The 16173-nt window shown below is 55.0% G+C and overlaps 1 protein-coding gene across 1 annotated transcript; it reads right to left on the minus strand.

Annotated features, from left to right (window-relative positions):
* Window positions 1-7124: 7124 nt before the first annotated feature.
* MATN1 (matrilin 1) lies at window positions 7125-15972 on the minus strand. Its single transcript, XM_005906160.3, has 7 exons — window positions 15834-15972; window positions 13773-14119; window positions 12432-12654; window positions 11393-11518; window positions 10022-10438; window positions 8972-9124; window positions 7125-7396 (listed from the first exon to the last, which is right to left on the minus strand). The coding sequence occupies exons 1-7, from the start codon at window positions 15928-15930 to the stop codon at window positions 7125-7127; spliced, it is 1635 nt and encodes a 544-aa protein (XP_005906222.2). The 5' UTR covers window positions 15931-15972.
* Between the last annotated feature and the right edge of the window lie 201 nt (window positions 15973-16173).

The raw sequence follows: 16173 nt of genomic DNA on the forward strand, positions 1-16173 counted from the left end.
GAGAGGGGGCAGAATGGCAAGGGGACCTGGAGTAGCTGTGGGCAGAATTGAGATGAGCAAGCCGCAAGAGTTTGGATTTGAAAGATCTCAGGATGCCAGTCCCTGCCTTCCTTGGAGTCTGAGACGTGGTCCTTTATGAGCTCACCCCCCACCCCACCCCCATGCCCCCCATGCAGGGAAGAATGATGTGATCCACGGAGCTGTTCCAGCAGGGGTTCCATGCGTCCCTTCCCACACGAGTTGGGACTATTCATTAGTTCTGCCTGCCCTGCTCCAGGCCCCTGCCTCTCACAACCCCTCCTCCTGAAGAACCACTGCTAAGTCGCTTCAGTCTGATTCTTACAACCGACTGTAGGCTCCTCCAGGCTCCTCTGTCCATGGAATTCTCCAGGCAAGAATTGTAAGAGTGGGTTGCCCTTTCCTCTTTCAGGGGGAATCTTCCCCACCCAGGAATCAAACCCGCATCTCTTACATCTCCTACATTGGCAGGCGGGTTCTTTACCACTAGCGCCACCTGGGAAACTCAGGTTTCTGGACCTAGAGAATCCCTTGCAGCCAACTCACCCATCATAGAGGAAAAGCAGAGCCCCAAGCCTGGCCAGTCACAGCCTTGTCTCCCCCTGGCCACAATGATGGCTCAAGGGTGAGTGGAGGACCCAGTCAGATCCAAGGGGACTGAACTGTAGGAATGGCCACACACTTGGAGCGGGCAGAGGGTCAGTGCAGAGTTCATGGGCTGTCTCCAGGAGAGGACGTGCCTGGGCCTGAGGCCATGGAGATGGAGACCAGAGTCAAGAGTGGAGAGAGACCGAGGCTTGACAACATTGTGATCCCTGCACCCGCCCCCTGACCCCACCCCACCCCACCCCACCCCATCCCACTCCCTGCAGCACCTTCAGTCACTGGATCCCACCAACTCCCTTCTCGGGCTTAAGCTGCTTGGTGTGGACTTTCTGTCACTTACCGCCAGGAGCTCTAACACCCTCTTCTGCCCCAGGGTGCCTGTGGACCAGCCTTCCGGTGTTTGAGCTAAGTGCTTCTCCCTGTGTCTTACTCTCCCTCCAGGCATGGAATTCCTCAGGCAGGAATGTTGGAAACAGGAAGCAGTCCCCCTTCCCCACCCCAGCATAATGGCCATATCCTGGGCACGCACCCTTCTCCAATTGTTGCTTTCATAGAAAACCCTGAGGCTCCAGGTCCCCAAGCCACCTCAGCTCAGCCTGGACTGGGGCCAAAGCCAGGCCTGACGAAAATAGCGTCAGGCCCCCTGGTTCTAGCCTCTGAGCTGTGGCCTCCCCCAGCCTTCGTTCTGGGAACCCTCCCTAGCACTGGGTTCTGAGCCTTCTCCATGGCTGGCCCCTTCTCCAACCCCAGTCTGTTGAGGAGGCCCTTACTCCCTGCCTGGCCCCCACCAGTCCTCACCTCTGGGGTCCGACCCTGCCCCCTCTGCCCTCCAGCCTCAGGCTCCTCCACGACCAGGTTTACCCTCAGCCAGACCGTGAGCCTGCTGACTGCCAGGGCTAGGGGCGGGAGGGAGGTCACTGGGGTCTGCCAAGCACCTACTTGGGCTTGACATCTGTTATCACAAGCAGCAGAGCTCAGTATGGGCTGTTCTTAAGAAAAGCCTTACCGTCAGATAAACCAAGGAATCAGCTCTTCCGCTGACTCGGACAAGTCCCATCACACGGAACAGTCATACTGCCTCCGAGGGTCACTGCACAGATGCATCGGGGCCTCCAGCACCATCTTCAGAAGCAGTTTCTCAACTCTCCCCAAAATGTTTAAACCAGCCCGGGTCTCACTGCCTCACCCCGACAGGCAGATCAGCTGCCTGCACCCAACCCAGCTTAGGGATGTGACATGGATGTCTGGTCCATGCCCATCCCAGCTGAGGTCTCTTCTCAGCCCAACTCACACTCCATCTGAGGATTTGTAAGAGAAACAGGAGTGCTAACTGGTAATTTATAAATCTGGTCCCTTTACCTCCTCACTTAAAACACTTCCATGGCTTCACATCCCACCACAGATGGAGCCCTTGCCCAGTCTGGTCTTGGGCCCTGTCCCTGTTCCTGACTGTCCCCCGTCCCCCAGGTAGACCTGCATCCAGACCCTTGGAGGACCACATGCCTTTCTGCCTCAGGGACCTTGCACGTGCTGTTCCCTCTTCTTGACATGTTCTTCTCCACCACCCCTTTCACCTTCCTCTTAAACCACCTTCAGATCCATGCTCAAGTCCACCTCTTCCAGGACACCTCCCCACCCCTGCATGACTTGACTGGACCCTCCGTTATGAGCCCCGGTGGCATACCCTTGATCAAAGAAACATTGGCTTATCAAACAAGCATTATACATTTGGTTTAATTATTAAAGAAAAGGGTCTGTTGACTAGAAGTAAAGAAAGTACGTGTTAGTTGCTCAGTCGTGTCAGACTCTTTGCAACCCCGTGGACTGTAGCCTGCCAGGTTCCTCTGTCCATGGGAGTCTCTAGGCAAGAATACTGGAGTGGGTTGCCACTTCCTCCTCCAGGGGATCTTCCTGACCCAGGGATCAAACCCTGGGAAGACACAAGTCTCCTGTGTCTCCTTGCATTGGCACGTGAATTCTTTTCCACTGAGCCACCTGGGAAGCCCTTTGGCCTTTGAGGATGCTTAGTATATGTGGAAGGAAGGAGGGAGCAATCAGACAAGAACTGTCCCTGCAACCCCACAGCCTGACTCATGGCTCCCTTCCTCCCCCGAGCCCTCCACGCCTCCCCCGCAACATGTGGCTTTTCAGCTCCTCTCTCCCTCCCTACACAACTCACTTTCCAGATTTCCCCTGCAGGGCTTTCCCCTGCAGGCCCAGCCCTCCCACTCCCCTCAAATCCCCCTCTGCTGCCTCCTCCAGGGATTCCTGCAGAGCTGGCCACACCCATACCAAGCCCTCTGTCTGCCTACGTGATGACCACTGGGAGAAGCGTGCTGTTGCCCTGCTTACTGTTGAGGAAGCTGACATCAGAGAAAGTAGGAATTTGTTCAAGGCAAAGGGGTTGCAGGGGACTCACGCCAGGGATGTGTGACTCCAAAGACAACCACCTGCCATCACCTCCCCATGGGACATTTCCTTGAACCTTGGGACCCAATACTTGGTCTCTGCCAGGCCAGAGAGGTTCCCCCTGGGTACTTTGCTATCTTCGTTTCTTTGATTTCATCAAGGAAGTGTTCACAGCTTTGGGTCTTTGAGTGCACACCACCTGCTTCCTTGGAGATTTCTCCTCATTTATTCCATGTTTCTGGATCATCTCTCCATCTAACAGATGAAGAACTAAGGTCCACAGGGAGACAGGGTGACTTGTGCAGGTTCATATAGGCAGAAATAAGTGTGGCTGGAATGTCACCCATGAACACGGGGACCTCGGTCTGTTTTGTTCTCTCTCTCTCTAGCACCCAGAGAAGGGCCTGGCATTGGTGCAGTACAAGTTTGCCAAGTGACTGTGTGATAGAGTGGCCACTGTTCCCAGAGGCCCCCAGGCTGGTACCCCTCCCTGCCTGGCCTCCTGAGCCTTGGCCCTCAGGCTGTTGCTCACACCTGGGGCCAGAGGATGGGCACCTGCTAACGTAACACAGAGGGGCCAAGCTCCCTGCTGAGGAGCAGAATGCTTGCAGGGAGCCACGGTGCACCCTCTGGGGTGGCCTCCCAGCAAGTGGCACAGCCACTGGAGGCCAAGTGGCCACAGCATCTCAAGGGACACCAGTGCCAGATGGGAGCAAGGGAGGTGTTGAGGAGCTGACAGGTGTGGGTGTGTTCCTGAGGCCAGGAAGCCACCCCCAGATGGCATCAGTGATGCCAGCTCCACTCCGGATGCAAAGTGTGGGTGGGCACCACACTGAATGCCTCCTATTTTTTCCTTATTCACATCCTGCAACCTCATAACGAGGCAAGGCTAGTAGTTTTCTTCCACATTTGTAGCCTGCGGGACTCAGGTGAAAGGCTCTGCCAAGTTAGCAGGCCACAGAGGAGCCAGAAGCCAGGATGCTCCAGTCACTTCCCAGAATTGAAAGCGGAGAACCAGAAGACCAAGGCCTCACATGGGTTGGGGGGAGATGCAGGTGAGGAGACAGCCAAGTCAGGGCTTTTGCGTTGCATGAAACAGAAAGTGATTTGACCATGTTTAACTTTGCTGAGGTTCACTGGGTGTCTCATGCATGGCCAGGCAGGGACTGCAGCCAGGCCCAAGTAGGGGGCCAGTGAATGACCCCAGGTGGTAAATTAAATATGGCCACAAATTCCTTGTCCCTCTCCCCCCATGGAGAAGAGGTGAAGTTTATCTCTCCACCCTTGAACTTGAGCTAGCCTGTAACTACTTTGACCAACAAAATGCAGTGGAAGTCATACAGGGCCAATTTGGGCCTCAGAAATTTCTGGAAGCCCTGAGCTGCCATGTAAGAAGTCCAGTTCCCCTGCTGAAGAGCCCATATGGAGAAAGTAAGGCCCTGAGACTACATAGAGAGAGAGACAGACAAAGACAGGGACCCAGTCTGACAACTGTCTCCACCGAGGCAGCAGTCGTGGGCGTGGGCCACACTATATGCTCCAGCCTGGTGGGGACTCATCACTGCAGCCGCAGCCAACACCAGGTGGAGCAGAAGAACCACCCAACTGAGCCCAATCAGTCAGAGAGTCACACAATAACAGGTGGTTGCTTCAAGCCACTAAGGTGGCTTGTTGACTTTGGGGTGGTTTGTTTTACAGCAACAGGTCACTGAAACAGCCTTAGACCAGAAGGCCATCAGCAACTCAGCAAATGCTACTTTTCTCCCTCCTGAGGAGGGCAACCACGAATCTCAGCCTTTCAGCACACCTGGAAGAAGAGAGACCGCCCAGCTCCAGCAGCAGCTGCCCCGTAACTAGGGTCCACACTTCGAAATTCCCAGAAGAGAGGCAGCAATTGGCCCAACTTGAGTCACGTGACCCCCTCTGACCAATTAGCTGAGTCCAGGAGCCAAGGTTATCCTGTATTCACATTACCCTGCCGCCCTGCCCCCATGGACATGCTGGGGGTGGGTTGTGGGGATAATCTCAGGAGGCAAGAAGTGTGGACTGAGCAATTGCCACAGGGGCTGTAACAAGGAGCCTCTTCAGATGAGAAAAAATCCTCATCCAGAGATTGGCACAAAAAAAGGGCTTTGCCAATTTGGCTGTGCCAAGGGTAAAAGCTGTGCAAGGCTGTATGACTTTTACATTGCTCTTAGAAGGTTGTGCTGTTTTTACCAACACACAGGTTAGTTCCTGGGTGTTGCTGGTGGTGTTGGTTCTACCTCCTTGATCTTCCTTCTAAGGAAGATCTTTCAGGATGGTCTGAGCTTCTTATAAAAGCCTTTTACAAGCTCTCAAGTATGAATCTAGTACTTATGCTAAAGGTGCTCCATTAAACAAGAATGGGTTCCAAGCTCCCCTGGGGGAGGTACAGAAATGAGACTCCATGGTGGTCAAAGACGTTCCTGGTACTGTCCCTGAGGTGGAGGCTGCAACTGTCTGTGTTGGGCATGGGGCTGAGGCTGCTGACCAGGAAGCAAGAGAGAGAACTCCAAGGGAGGGTGTGGTGCGGGGCAGAGGGCAGAGGGCCAGCCCGGGCTCAGGCTGCAACCCTGCTCATCACCAACCTCACACACACACACTCACTCACTCATCCCAGGGGCTCCTGGCAACCTAAACCTCTCAACTGAGGTAACAGGGCACCCTGCCCAATGGAAGAGACGGGACTGTGTCTTTCCCACAGGCCACCACCTCCCCACCACCTGACACGGGCATAGGCTCTTTGTGTGTTGCCTGAATGAATGATGGATGGATGAATGAATGGATGGATGGATGGAGAGTCTTCTCTGGTGCCACTGCCCTTGTTCTCTGATGCCTTTTTCTCTTGATGTCTCAAAGTCCCAGATTCAAGAGCCCTGTCTCTCCAACGAGCTAGTCATCTTGTCACTCAGACACTGGGTTTCCCATCTGTAAAATGGGAATGACTCAAGTTTGTTCTGGGTAAGGTTGCTGGGAGGATGAACAGAGATCTCATCAATGAATCTGTAACTGAAAAGTCAAGACAGACACGCGTGGGTTGGGGAGCAGTGGCCATCTTCCCTGCTGACACCATTGCTGAGTTCCTCCGAGCAAACTCATCGCCTGCCACCCCCACAAGTTCTTCCTCCTGCCGCCCAAATGACCACAAGGCCACCAGCCTCATTCAGTGCTTACGTTAAATCACATTTAATGGTTTTTCAAAAGGGAATACAGAAACCAGAAAAGAAATTCACAGCACTCACAGTCAAGAAAGAGTGAACTGAAAAAAAACAAACAAACAGGAATATATTAAGCTTTTGATTAAAAAAAAAAGCAAACGCAGTTCCTCCCACACTCACCCCTGTGTTCTCACTCATGTTCCTAGTCACATGCCTACCCTTGGGTGTACACACACACACACACACACACCCGCGTGCGCTCCCGAACAGGCACACTCTCCCAGCACACACACTCAAACACACACTCCGCCCAGGCTCGAAGGGTGAGAGAGGAAAAAGCCCAGTCCTGTCCTGGGACCCCACCTCCCAAAGCCCTCTCACTGAACTAGCAAACCTAGACTAAACTTGGGCTCCAGGGGACACACGCAGGGCTCCGTGAGCTGCACTGCGGACAGGCGGGCTTAGACGATTCTGTTCTCCAGGACGGCCAGCCGCTTACTCACGGCTTCCAGTGGACTGGGAGTTAAGGAGAGGCGAGGGCTGACTGGAGCAGGGCGGTGACGGGGTGGCACCTGCACTCCGGACCCCGCTTCCAGGACTTTCTCTCATCCCTCCCCATAGCGTGTGCTTTCGCCAGGGTCAAAACTTACCCATCCACGGCCCTCAGGAGGGTGCTTTCCAAAAACAAGCCAGCAGTTACGGCGGGTCTGGAAAGCCCAGCCCTGCCCAGGTGCAGGTTTAGGCCTGCTGGGTACCCGCCTAGTCCTGCCTGAGCCCGGGGAGCTGTGCGGGGTGCAGCCCCATCTGAGAGGAGTCTGGTGAGTTAGGCAGGTCACCGAGCGCCTAAGAAAGCGGAGTCCAGAGGCACCACGTTTTCCCGAGCATATCCAGGACTCCGTGTGTGCCCAGCTTCTAGCTCTTGGTTTCTGCCTCTCCCTTGTCAGTACCAAAGCCAAGGCCAGCCTCCCGGGCCAGGATCCAGCCCGTCTTCAGCAGGAGCCTGCCCGACCCCACCACACAAGGGGCAAGGCTCTCTCCTCCCCGCCACCACAGGGCCCTCCTGACCGCTCCCTCTCCTCGCAGAGGCTTCTGGGAAAGGATATGTTTCCGGGTCAGGGCCTGCAGCAGCTTCTCCACTTTGGTCTGGAATTTCACAATGGATTCGCAAGCACACGGGTCTTCCTCTGGGGTGGGCAGAAAGTGGGGAAAGGGAAAGGAGCTGGTGAGTGGCTGCCTGCCAGGGAGGCGGGTAGTCACTGCTCAGGGCCAGAACTGGAGCGCCTTGGGGGAGTGTGGGGCCTGGGAGATGCGAGAAGGCAGAGAGACATGTAGAGTTCCTGAGACAGAGCTCCCAGGAGTGACGGAGGGGGCCATCCCTGAATGTCTTCCTGACCCCTCAAAACCCTGATAAAGAACTCCAAAACAGCCTCCCCAATGCTGACCACCTACGACGTGCAGGACGCTGTAGTCGGGGGCCCCGAGGTCATCTTGGTGACTCCTCACTCCAACTCTTTGGGTTTGTTATCAATCCCGTTTTACAAACGAAGAACTCAAGAAGGTAAACAACTTGCCCAGAGCCAGCAGCTAGTTAGTGTCAAAGCAAACATGCAAACCCAGGCCTGTCTGACTGGGGAATCTACACTCTTTACCACTGGGAACCAGGAGAGGAAGCAGGGTTCAAATCCTGGCTCCTCCAGTTACTCAGTTGTTCCACCCCTCTGGCCTTGGTTTTCCTGTCTCTAAAATGGGGATAACAATATTCCTACCAAATAGGATTAAATGATTTCACATTTGGAGAGCACTGAGAACAGTGCCGCTTGTAAAAGAGCATTCAGTACATGTTTGCTGGCTGTAAAAAATCAGACCAAGGACAAGAGGAGAGTGAAAAAGCTGGCTTAAAACTCGACATTCAAAAAACGAAGATCATGGCATCCATTCCCATCACTTCATGGCAAATGGAGAAACAATGGAAACAGTGACAGACTTTATTTTCTTGGGCTCCAAAATCCCTGCAGATGGTGGCTGCAGCCATGAAATTAAAAGATGCTTGCTCCTTGGAAGAAAAGCTATGACCAACCTAGACAGCATAGTAAAAAGCAGAGACGTTATTTTGCTGACAAAGGTCCGTCTAGTCAAAACTATGGTTTTTCCAGTCATGTGTACATTCCAGTCATGTATGGATGTGAGAGCTGGACTATAAAGAAAGCTGAGCAGCGAAGAATTGATGCTTTTGAACTGTGGTATTAGAGAAAACTCTTGAGAGTCCCTTAAACTGCAAGAAGATCAAACCAGTCAACCCTCAAGGAAATCAGTCCTGAATATTCATTGGAAGGACTGATGCTGAAGCTGAAACTGCAATATTTTGGCCACTTGATGTGAAGAATTGGCTCATTGGAAAAGATCCTAATGCTGGGAAAGATTGAAGGCAGGAGGAGAAGGGGATGACAGAGGATGAGATGGTTGGATGGCATCACCGACTCGATGGACATGAGTTTGTACAAACTCCAGGAGATAGTGAAAGACAGGGAAGCCTGGCGTGCTGCAGTCCATGGGGTCGCAGAGTCGGACACGACTGAGTGACTGAACTGAAAAGTCAGATTGGTCAGCCCTCCTCCCAGTTCTGCCAACTCATGATGCTATCCCAGCTCCTGTTTTCCCCATCCATATCTAGTCCAGGATGGTTACACAAACAGACACCCACACGTATCATCAGAGCCCCACCTCCTCCTCCCACTGGTGCCCTTTCTGGTCTCACTCACCCACACAGATCCTCTTCTGCAACTTCTTGCCAATCTGGTTGATGGTCTTGAAGTCAGCTGTGTAAAAATAGTGCTCTGCCACGGGCTCTGAGGCGATTTCCCTCAGCTCATCCTCCACGGCATTGCCCACACCCACAGCAAACATTTTAAAGCCTGCCAAGAGGAACAAGGTGAATAATGGTGGCCATGGGGACAGGCAGCTTCCCTGACAGCTCAGTTGGTAAGGAATCCGCCTGCAATGCAGGAAACCCCGGTTCAATTCCTAGGTCAGGGAGATCCTCTGGAGAAGGGATAGGCTACCCACTCCAGTATTCTTGGGCTTCCTTTGTGGCTCAGCTGGTAAAGAATCTGCCTGCAAAGCAGAAGACCTGGGTTTGATCCCTGGATTGGGAAGATCCCCTGGAGAAGGGAAAGGCTACTCTCTCCAATATTCTGGCCTGTATAGTTTATGGGGTTGCAAAGAGTCAAACACGTCTGAGTGACTTTCACTTCACTTCACTTTCACCGTGGGGACAGGCAACCATGGCTAAATCTGGGGAATGCCCAGGCAATCAAACCCGTCACCTCCTGGTGGCAGATGCTGGAATTGCAGGCACAATGCCTGGGACAAAGACATTGAGGAAATCAACATTTACTGAGATGCTACAATATATCAGACTTGTACTGACTCCTTGTACTGAGAACTTTGTAATCTCATGTAACCCTTATAATATCCATCTACTGGTTGCTATTATTTTCATTTAATAGGTGACAAAGCTGAGACTCAGGCTTGTCCCAAAGTGGGGTTGCCTGCCAACAGATGGTATGCTCTTGGGAATATTCAACTGGAAAAGTTCCAAGCCTCACTTACCAAAAGGCCATCAGAACAATCCACTTACTCTTCTGGGGCTTCAGTTTTTTCATCAGTATAAGAAAGAGTTGGACAAACCTCATTTATATCAAACCTGGGTTTAGGGCACTCATCAGAACAGACCTAAGCTAAACTGAAACTGAGCTGTTCCATGAGCACCCCTGGCCACTGGTGGTGTTCAGGGTCCCAGCAGCACCTACCAAGGTCCTTGGCTTTCTTGGCAGCATCGTTAATGTAGTCCTGGCTCCGGCCATCAGTGAAGACAATGCCCACCTTCTGGGCACCAGGCCTAGCCCCGCTGGACACAGTGAAGGAATTGTCGATGAGGTACTTGAGGGCTGCCCCAGTCATGGTGCCCTTCTCCATGTAGGACATGTTCCGCACGGCTGCCTTGATGTCCTTCTTGGTGTGGAAGCGGCCCAGTGGGAACTCCTGGCGCACAGAGCTTGAGTACTGTACCAGCCCCACCTGGGCCAACTTGTCCGATACATCCAGCGTGTCCACAATCTGGTTGATGAACTTCTTCACCAGCTCAAAGTTCTCCGGCCGCACACTCTTGGACCCATCAATGAGGAAGACCAGGTCAGTAGCCGAACTGCCCCCGCCACCGTTGCAGACTGGAGAGGGTAGGAAGGCAGTGAGGTGAAGCTTAAGGACACAGTCATTCATCCCAGCCAGTGGCTGGGTACCCACCACACCCAACAGCTGTTCAGAACATCATCCCATTTGGGCCTCAGAACTCCCTCTGGGCAGCCTAACCTCCAGCATTGAAACTTGAAGCTCTAAACAGGGTTAAATCACACAACTCAGAAGTAGTGGCACCAAGATGTGAGTTCAAGACTATGTAACTCCTTCTACCACACTAAACCCACCATCCACAGTGGCAAAAAGAGGGACAGTGAGAAGAGAACTGCAAACATCAAACTGTAGAAGACATCTCTTTCTTTTAAATTGGAGGATAATTGCTTTACAATGTCGTGTTAGTTTCTGCTGTACAACAGCATGAATCAGCCATATGTATACACAAGCCTCTTGAGCCTCCCTCCCACCCCTCTAGGCATCATAGGGCACTGAGCTGAGCTCCCTGTGCTCTACAGTAGCTTCCCCTGCCTGCCTGCTCAGTCACTAAGTCGTGTCCAACTTTTTATGACCCCAGAGACTGTGCAGTCCACCAGACTCCTCTGTCCATGTGACTATCCTGGATAGAATACTAAAGGGGGTTGCCATTTCCCCCTCCAGGGGGTCTTCCCGACCCAGGGATCAAAGCTGTATCTCCTGCAGTGCCTGTATGGGCAGGCAGATTCTTTACCACTGAGCCACCCGGGAAGCCACAGCAGCTGCCCACTAGCTATCTGCTCCACACATGCGAGTGCATACATGTCAATACTACTCTCTCAATTCATCCCACCCTCTCCTTCCCCCTCTGTGTCCACAAGTCCACAGAAGATATCCATTGCAGATTGGTCCAGAGGCAAGGAGCAGGGAGGCTCGGGTGGGCTTCCTGGGGACTGGTCAAGGCCCCATCCCCTCCCCACCACCCTCCCCAGGCTGCCTGTGTCCGGCCCACTGACCATTGCAGGTCTTGCCGTCACTGTTCAGGGTGAAGCCCTCGCGGCAGGCACAGGTGTAGGAGCCCGGGGAGCTGACGCACACCTGCTCACAGTCATGGTCACCCGTGGCACACAGGTCTGACACCACTGCAGGGACGAGAGGAGACAGAAGCACACGGTCACCGGCCCTTGGATATCTCAGCCAGAATCGCCCCTCATAAGCTCAGGGTCACTCAGGCCCTCACCCAGGTGGGGTTCCAGACCCTCAACCCAGGCCAGAATCACTGCAGCCAGGCTGACATCCCTGGAGATGGTGGCATTGCTGATAATAAACTAAAGCTTCCTGCTGAAATGATATAGGCCACAGGGGCAGGGCCTAAATCCCCTTTGTTCACTGTTGTATTCCAAATGACTAGAACAAAACACGCAGCAGTGAACACAGCACACAGAAGACGCTCAACAAATATTTGTGAAATGCCACATTCGTGGTACTGTGCATTATGGCCTAGAATTCTCAGTTAGATTCAGGCTCTTCCTAGATCTGTTTTACACGTAGAGAAGAATCCTTGCACTGCCTCCTCCACCCCGCTAAAGGTTCTGAAATTTCTCCACCCCAATGCTCAAGCCCCCTCAGACCTTCCCACATGGCAGAAGACTGGCATCCCAACCCTCCACCCCCCAACCACCACACACACACACATACACACGCCGCAGCCAAATAGCACAGGCTTTTTTAGGCCCTCCCCATGTTCCCTGCCAGGACTCTATCTCCAAAAAAAAAAAAAGGTCTTTTGAGTGTCACCTCCTCCCCAAGTCCTTCAACCTGGGACTGGGTGGGAATCAGCCCAGATAAGGCCCTGGCCCCGCCCCCAATGTGGTCTCAATCTCAGTCCCCGCCTCTTATAGGCCACCTCCTTCCCGGGCTCCGCCCCCAATTGTCCGCTCTCAGCCCTGCCCCTGCCCTGGCCCTGGCCAGACACCCGACCGCCTTTCCCCAATCTCCCTTCCCCCAGCACCACCCCCAGCCTGGCCCATCGCCTGCCCCCCGCCACCCGCGCACAGCAGAAGGCCTCCTGGAACTTCTTGGACAGCTTCTCGATGACGCTGTAGCTCTCCACGTAGTCGACGTGCTCGTCCTGCGGCTCGCTGGCGATCTGCTGCAGCGTGGCCTTGTCCACGCGGCCCACGCCGATGGCGAACAGCTCGATGCCGCCGGCCCGGGCCCGCGCAGACACGTCCCGCACGCTGTCCTGGGGCCTCCCGTCCGTCACCACGATGACCACCTGCGACGCAGAGGAGGAACGTGCGAGAGCCTGGCCTCCCTCCCCACACTGGGTGGGCCACTTGGTCCTCCAGTAGCACCACCCCCCCCAACACCCCAGGACGGTTGACATAAGAGGAGATTGACCCGGAGGGGTGGAGTGGCAAGCCCCAGTCACACAGCTGTTCGGTGGCAGGTGGATATGACTGCCGCCACCACCAATATCAGGCCCGAGAAAAAGAACTCGAATCGTGGAAGAGGAGAAAGGTTTCTTCCGAGTGAGAGGCGTGGCTAGGTGCTCTTCCGTCTGACTAGGGCTTCTGGGTGTCTCCTCCTCCATCAGACAGCTCTGTGACCTCTGAGGGCAGAGCCACCTCCACTCCGTCAGCCTGGGGGTGCTTGCGAGGGCAGGGCCAAACCTCTGTACTCAACTCCATGCAGTTCTACCTTTTGGCCACCAGAGAGAGGCAGACGCTAAAGAGCGGAAGTTTTTCCTCTCTTCTGCCCATCTTCCCTTGTATACCCTGGGAGAGAGGTGGTACCCATATAGATGCCCACGGAATGAAGGAAGATGCTGCCTTTTCTCCCTCCGTTCCTCAAGACACTAACTTCCCTAGGAAGAAAACACTTCCCCTCCCACCAGTCCCCTGTGTGCTGTATCTGGGAAAGGGCCACAAGAATGGACCCTGGTGCCGAGGCTGGCCCTCACCCACCCCCTGTCCAGCCTGCCCTAAGTCGGGTCCTCCAAACTGCTCTGTAGGAGTCTGGGACTCAGCGTCCAGCCCCTTTGGCTGCTTTTCTGCTTCTGACCTGAGTCTGCTTCTGATTCCTGAGTCTCCTCCCCTGGCCTGGATGCCCGACCCCCTGTCTTGGTGACCTGACAGGCCTGGGTTAGAAATACAACTCACCTTCCTGAGCCCATGTTTCTTTATCTGGAGAAAGGGGGTGTGGTGAGGCCCCCTGAGATGATTCTTGATAAGAAGCCAGAGGGGCAGCACTATTTTTAGTATCCCTACCCTGGGTTCCCTGGGGAGCGGCCTTGTACAATCTCCTCCCCTCCAGAGGCCGAGGCTCCTGGCCCTGAAAACCTAGCTGTATCTCTTCATTGCCGCAGGCTGCCACGTTCCTGTGAGCCCCTACCTTGCTAATGTCGGGGGACCTGGGGCGACCACCCTCTGCATCGCTTAAGGCCTTGGTGATGGCGAACTGGATGGCCAGACCCGTCATGGTGCCCGTGGACAGCGGCTGGATGCGGCGCACAGCCTGCAGCAGCTCAGCCTTGGAGCTGTGGGCCCGCAGCGGGAACTCCTGCTTCACGGAGCTGGCGTAGTTGACCAGGCCCACGCGGGTGGCATTGGGCCCCACGTCCAGTGACTCGATGACCTGGGACAGGAACACCTTCACCTTCTCAAACTCCACGGGCCGCACGCTGCGTGAGCTGTCGACGACGAACACCAGGTCGGTGGGCCGGGTCCGGCAGAGGTGCCCTGGGAGGGGGCAGAGGTCGGGAGGATGGAGCGGAGATACTTAAGACGAAGGAACAGGGCATCAGGGGCTACTTAGATCCAGACCTGAGGCCTCAGGCAGACTAGACCAGACATGAATCAGCCTGGCTGGGTCCTGCTGTCAGCATGGGGACTCAGGCAAGCAACTTGCCAGAGGCCCCCAGCTCAGCCCATAGGAAAGACAAAGGTTCAAATGGCACCTTCACCTCTCTGAGCCTCAGTTTCCTGTCTGTACAATGGACAGGCGATCCCTTCCTTACAGAATCCTTTGAGGGCAAGCAAAAATATGTGTAAGGTGCCAGCTCAAGGCTGGGCATGTAGGGTTCTCAGAGGCAGCAAAGGAGAAGATAGCCTTCACGTCTCAGGTTTCAGCCCAGAGTGTAAACAAGAGATTCTCTTTGCCCTGCCTGGGCAGGAGGGAACTGAGGGTCGGCCCTCCGGCGGGCACAGCCTTGAAAACCAGTGCAACACCCGTCAACGTGGGCTCTTTCATCTGAGCGTCAAAGAGAATCAGCAAAGCGCACCCAGTTGGCCCCAGTCCCGCAGAGCCTGCTGGCTGGTCTCTAAGAACAGGAAAAACAGCAGGAATTCCTCGTGGCCACCTTGGCAGTCTGATCAAGTGGGCCCCCAAGACACACCCCCAGGGAGCGATGTCTTTCCAGACAGCCTGGGAGGCAGCACCATGTGCTGGGAGGGACACAGAGCCCAAGTGGGGTAGACGGAGTCCGAGTCCTAGCTCTGTGGCCTTGGGCAGATCATTGCAGCTTTGAAGCTTCGCTTTTCTCATCTGCCTGGAGGGGAGGATAGGCTTAATGCTTGATGTTATCACTGGCCTGGCCCTGCAGCCAGTACAGAAGTCTGCACTCTGTCCACCACTAAATCTGGGCTGCTCCCAAGCAGGGATGCAGGAAGCGTCAAGAAAGACAAGGTGTGTGGACAGTCCTATCTCCCAGCCATGGTGCCCCAGGCCGGGACATCAGAAGTCCTCAAGGGACCTCAGAAATCACCTTGCAACTTGGTTTCCTGGCTGCCACTAGCTGAGGCTACAAATGGGTAAACTGAGGCCCAGAGATGGAGAGGGCATTGGCCACACCATGGGACAGTGGACCAGGAGCCATGAGGCTCTGAGGCTTGCTCACTCACTCTGTGGTTTTAGATAGGTCCTCCTCTCTCTGACCTCAATTTCCCCATCTGCACAGGAGGAGCTGGGCATCCTAGGACTCTGTCCTCACAACTGAAACTCAGTGGTACAGCTCATGGACAGCCCAGTCCAGAATATGCTGGAAGCGCTGGTGGAAGGGGGAATGTCATCTTGCCACCCCTCCTCCCTCAGATCTGCAGTCATCAGAGAGTCGTGAGCTCAGCCCTGGGCCTGGTTGCAGCCCCAGGTGACAGAAGGCTGTGCGGTCAGTGACCCAGAAGACCAAGACCATCCCTGCAGGGTGCCTGGTCCCTGAGGACAGCCTGGGAGCTGCAAAGCCGAGAGACAGGCTCAGAGAAGCCGTCTCATGCCCGCTCCGCACAGAACAGACAGGGTCAGCCCACCCTGGTCCTTGTGTTTGTCACCATCTCTGTCTGTTCCTGCGTCAGCCCTGTGGGGCACCCCTGCCTGCCCGCCCCCGCCCATGCTGGATCCCATTTAGCCTCTGTCTGTCTCAGTGCCCAGTATCCCCCACCTCACATGGGGCCCCCTCACCTCTGGACAGTGGGGCGAGGCCAAGGGCGCATGGGGCCTGGAACAGCAGCAGCAGCAGACCACAGAGCATGAGGCGGGGGCCACTGAGTGCCCTCATGGTTCTGGCACGCGGGCAGTAGCAGCACAGTCGTGGGGGCCAGTGGGGGCCAGGTCTTATCAACCTCGATGCCTGCTGGCCCAGCCTCCCAGTCAGGCGGGCCCCCCACTAACGTGGGGTCAGCCCCCTTGGAGGGCGGGGCCAGGCTGAATGGAGGTGTGTGTGCCAGGGAGGGAGGGAAGGAGTCTCCCCGCCTGGGCTCCAGAGGCCCCTCTGACCACAAGGGCTCCTTTGCCTGCAGAA

Source organism: Bos mutus, chromosome 2 (assembly GCF_027580195.1).
Source record: "Bos mutus isolate GX-2022 chromosome 2, NWIPB_WYAK_1.1, whole genome shotgun sequence".
Taxonomy (NCBI): domain Eukaryota; kingdom Metazoa; phylum Chordata; class Mammalia; order Artiodactyla; family Bovidae; genus Bos; species Bos mutus.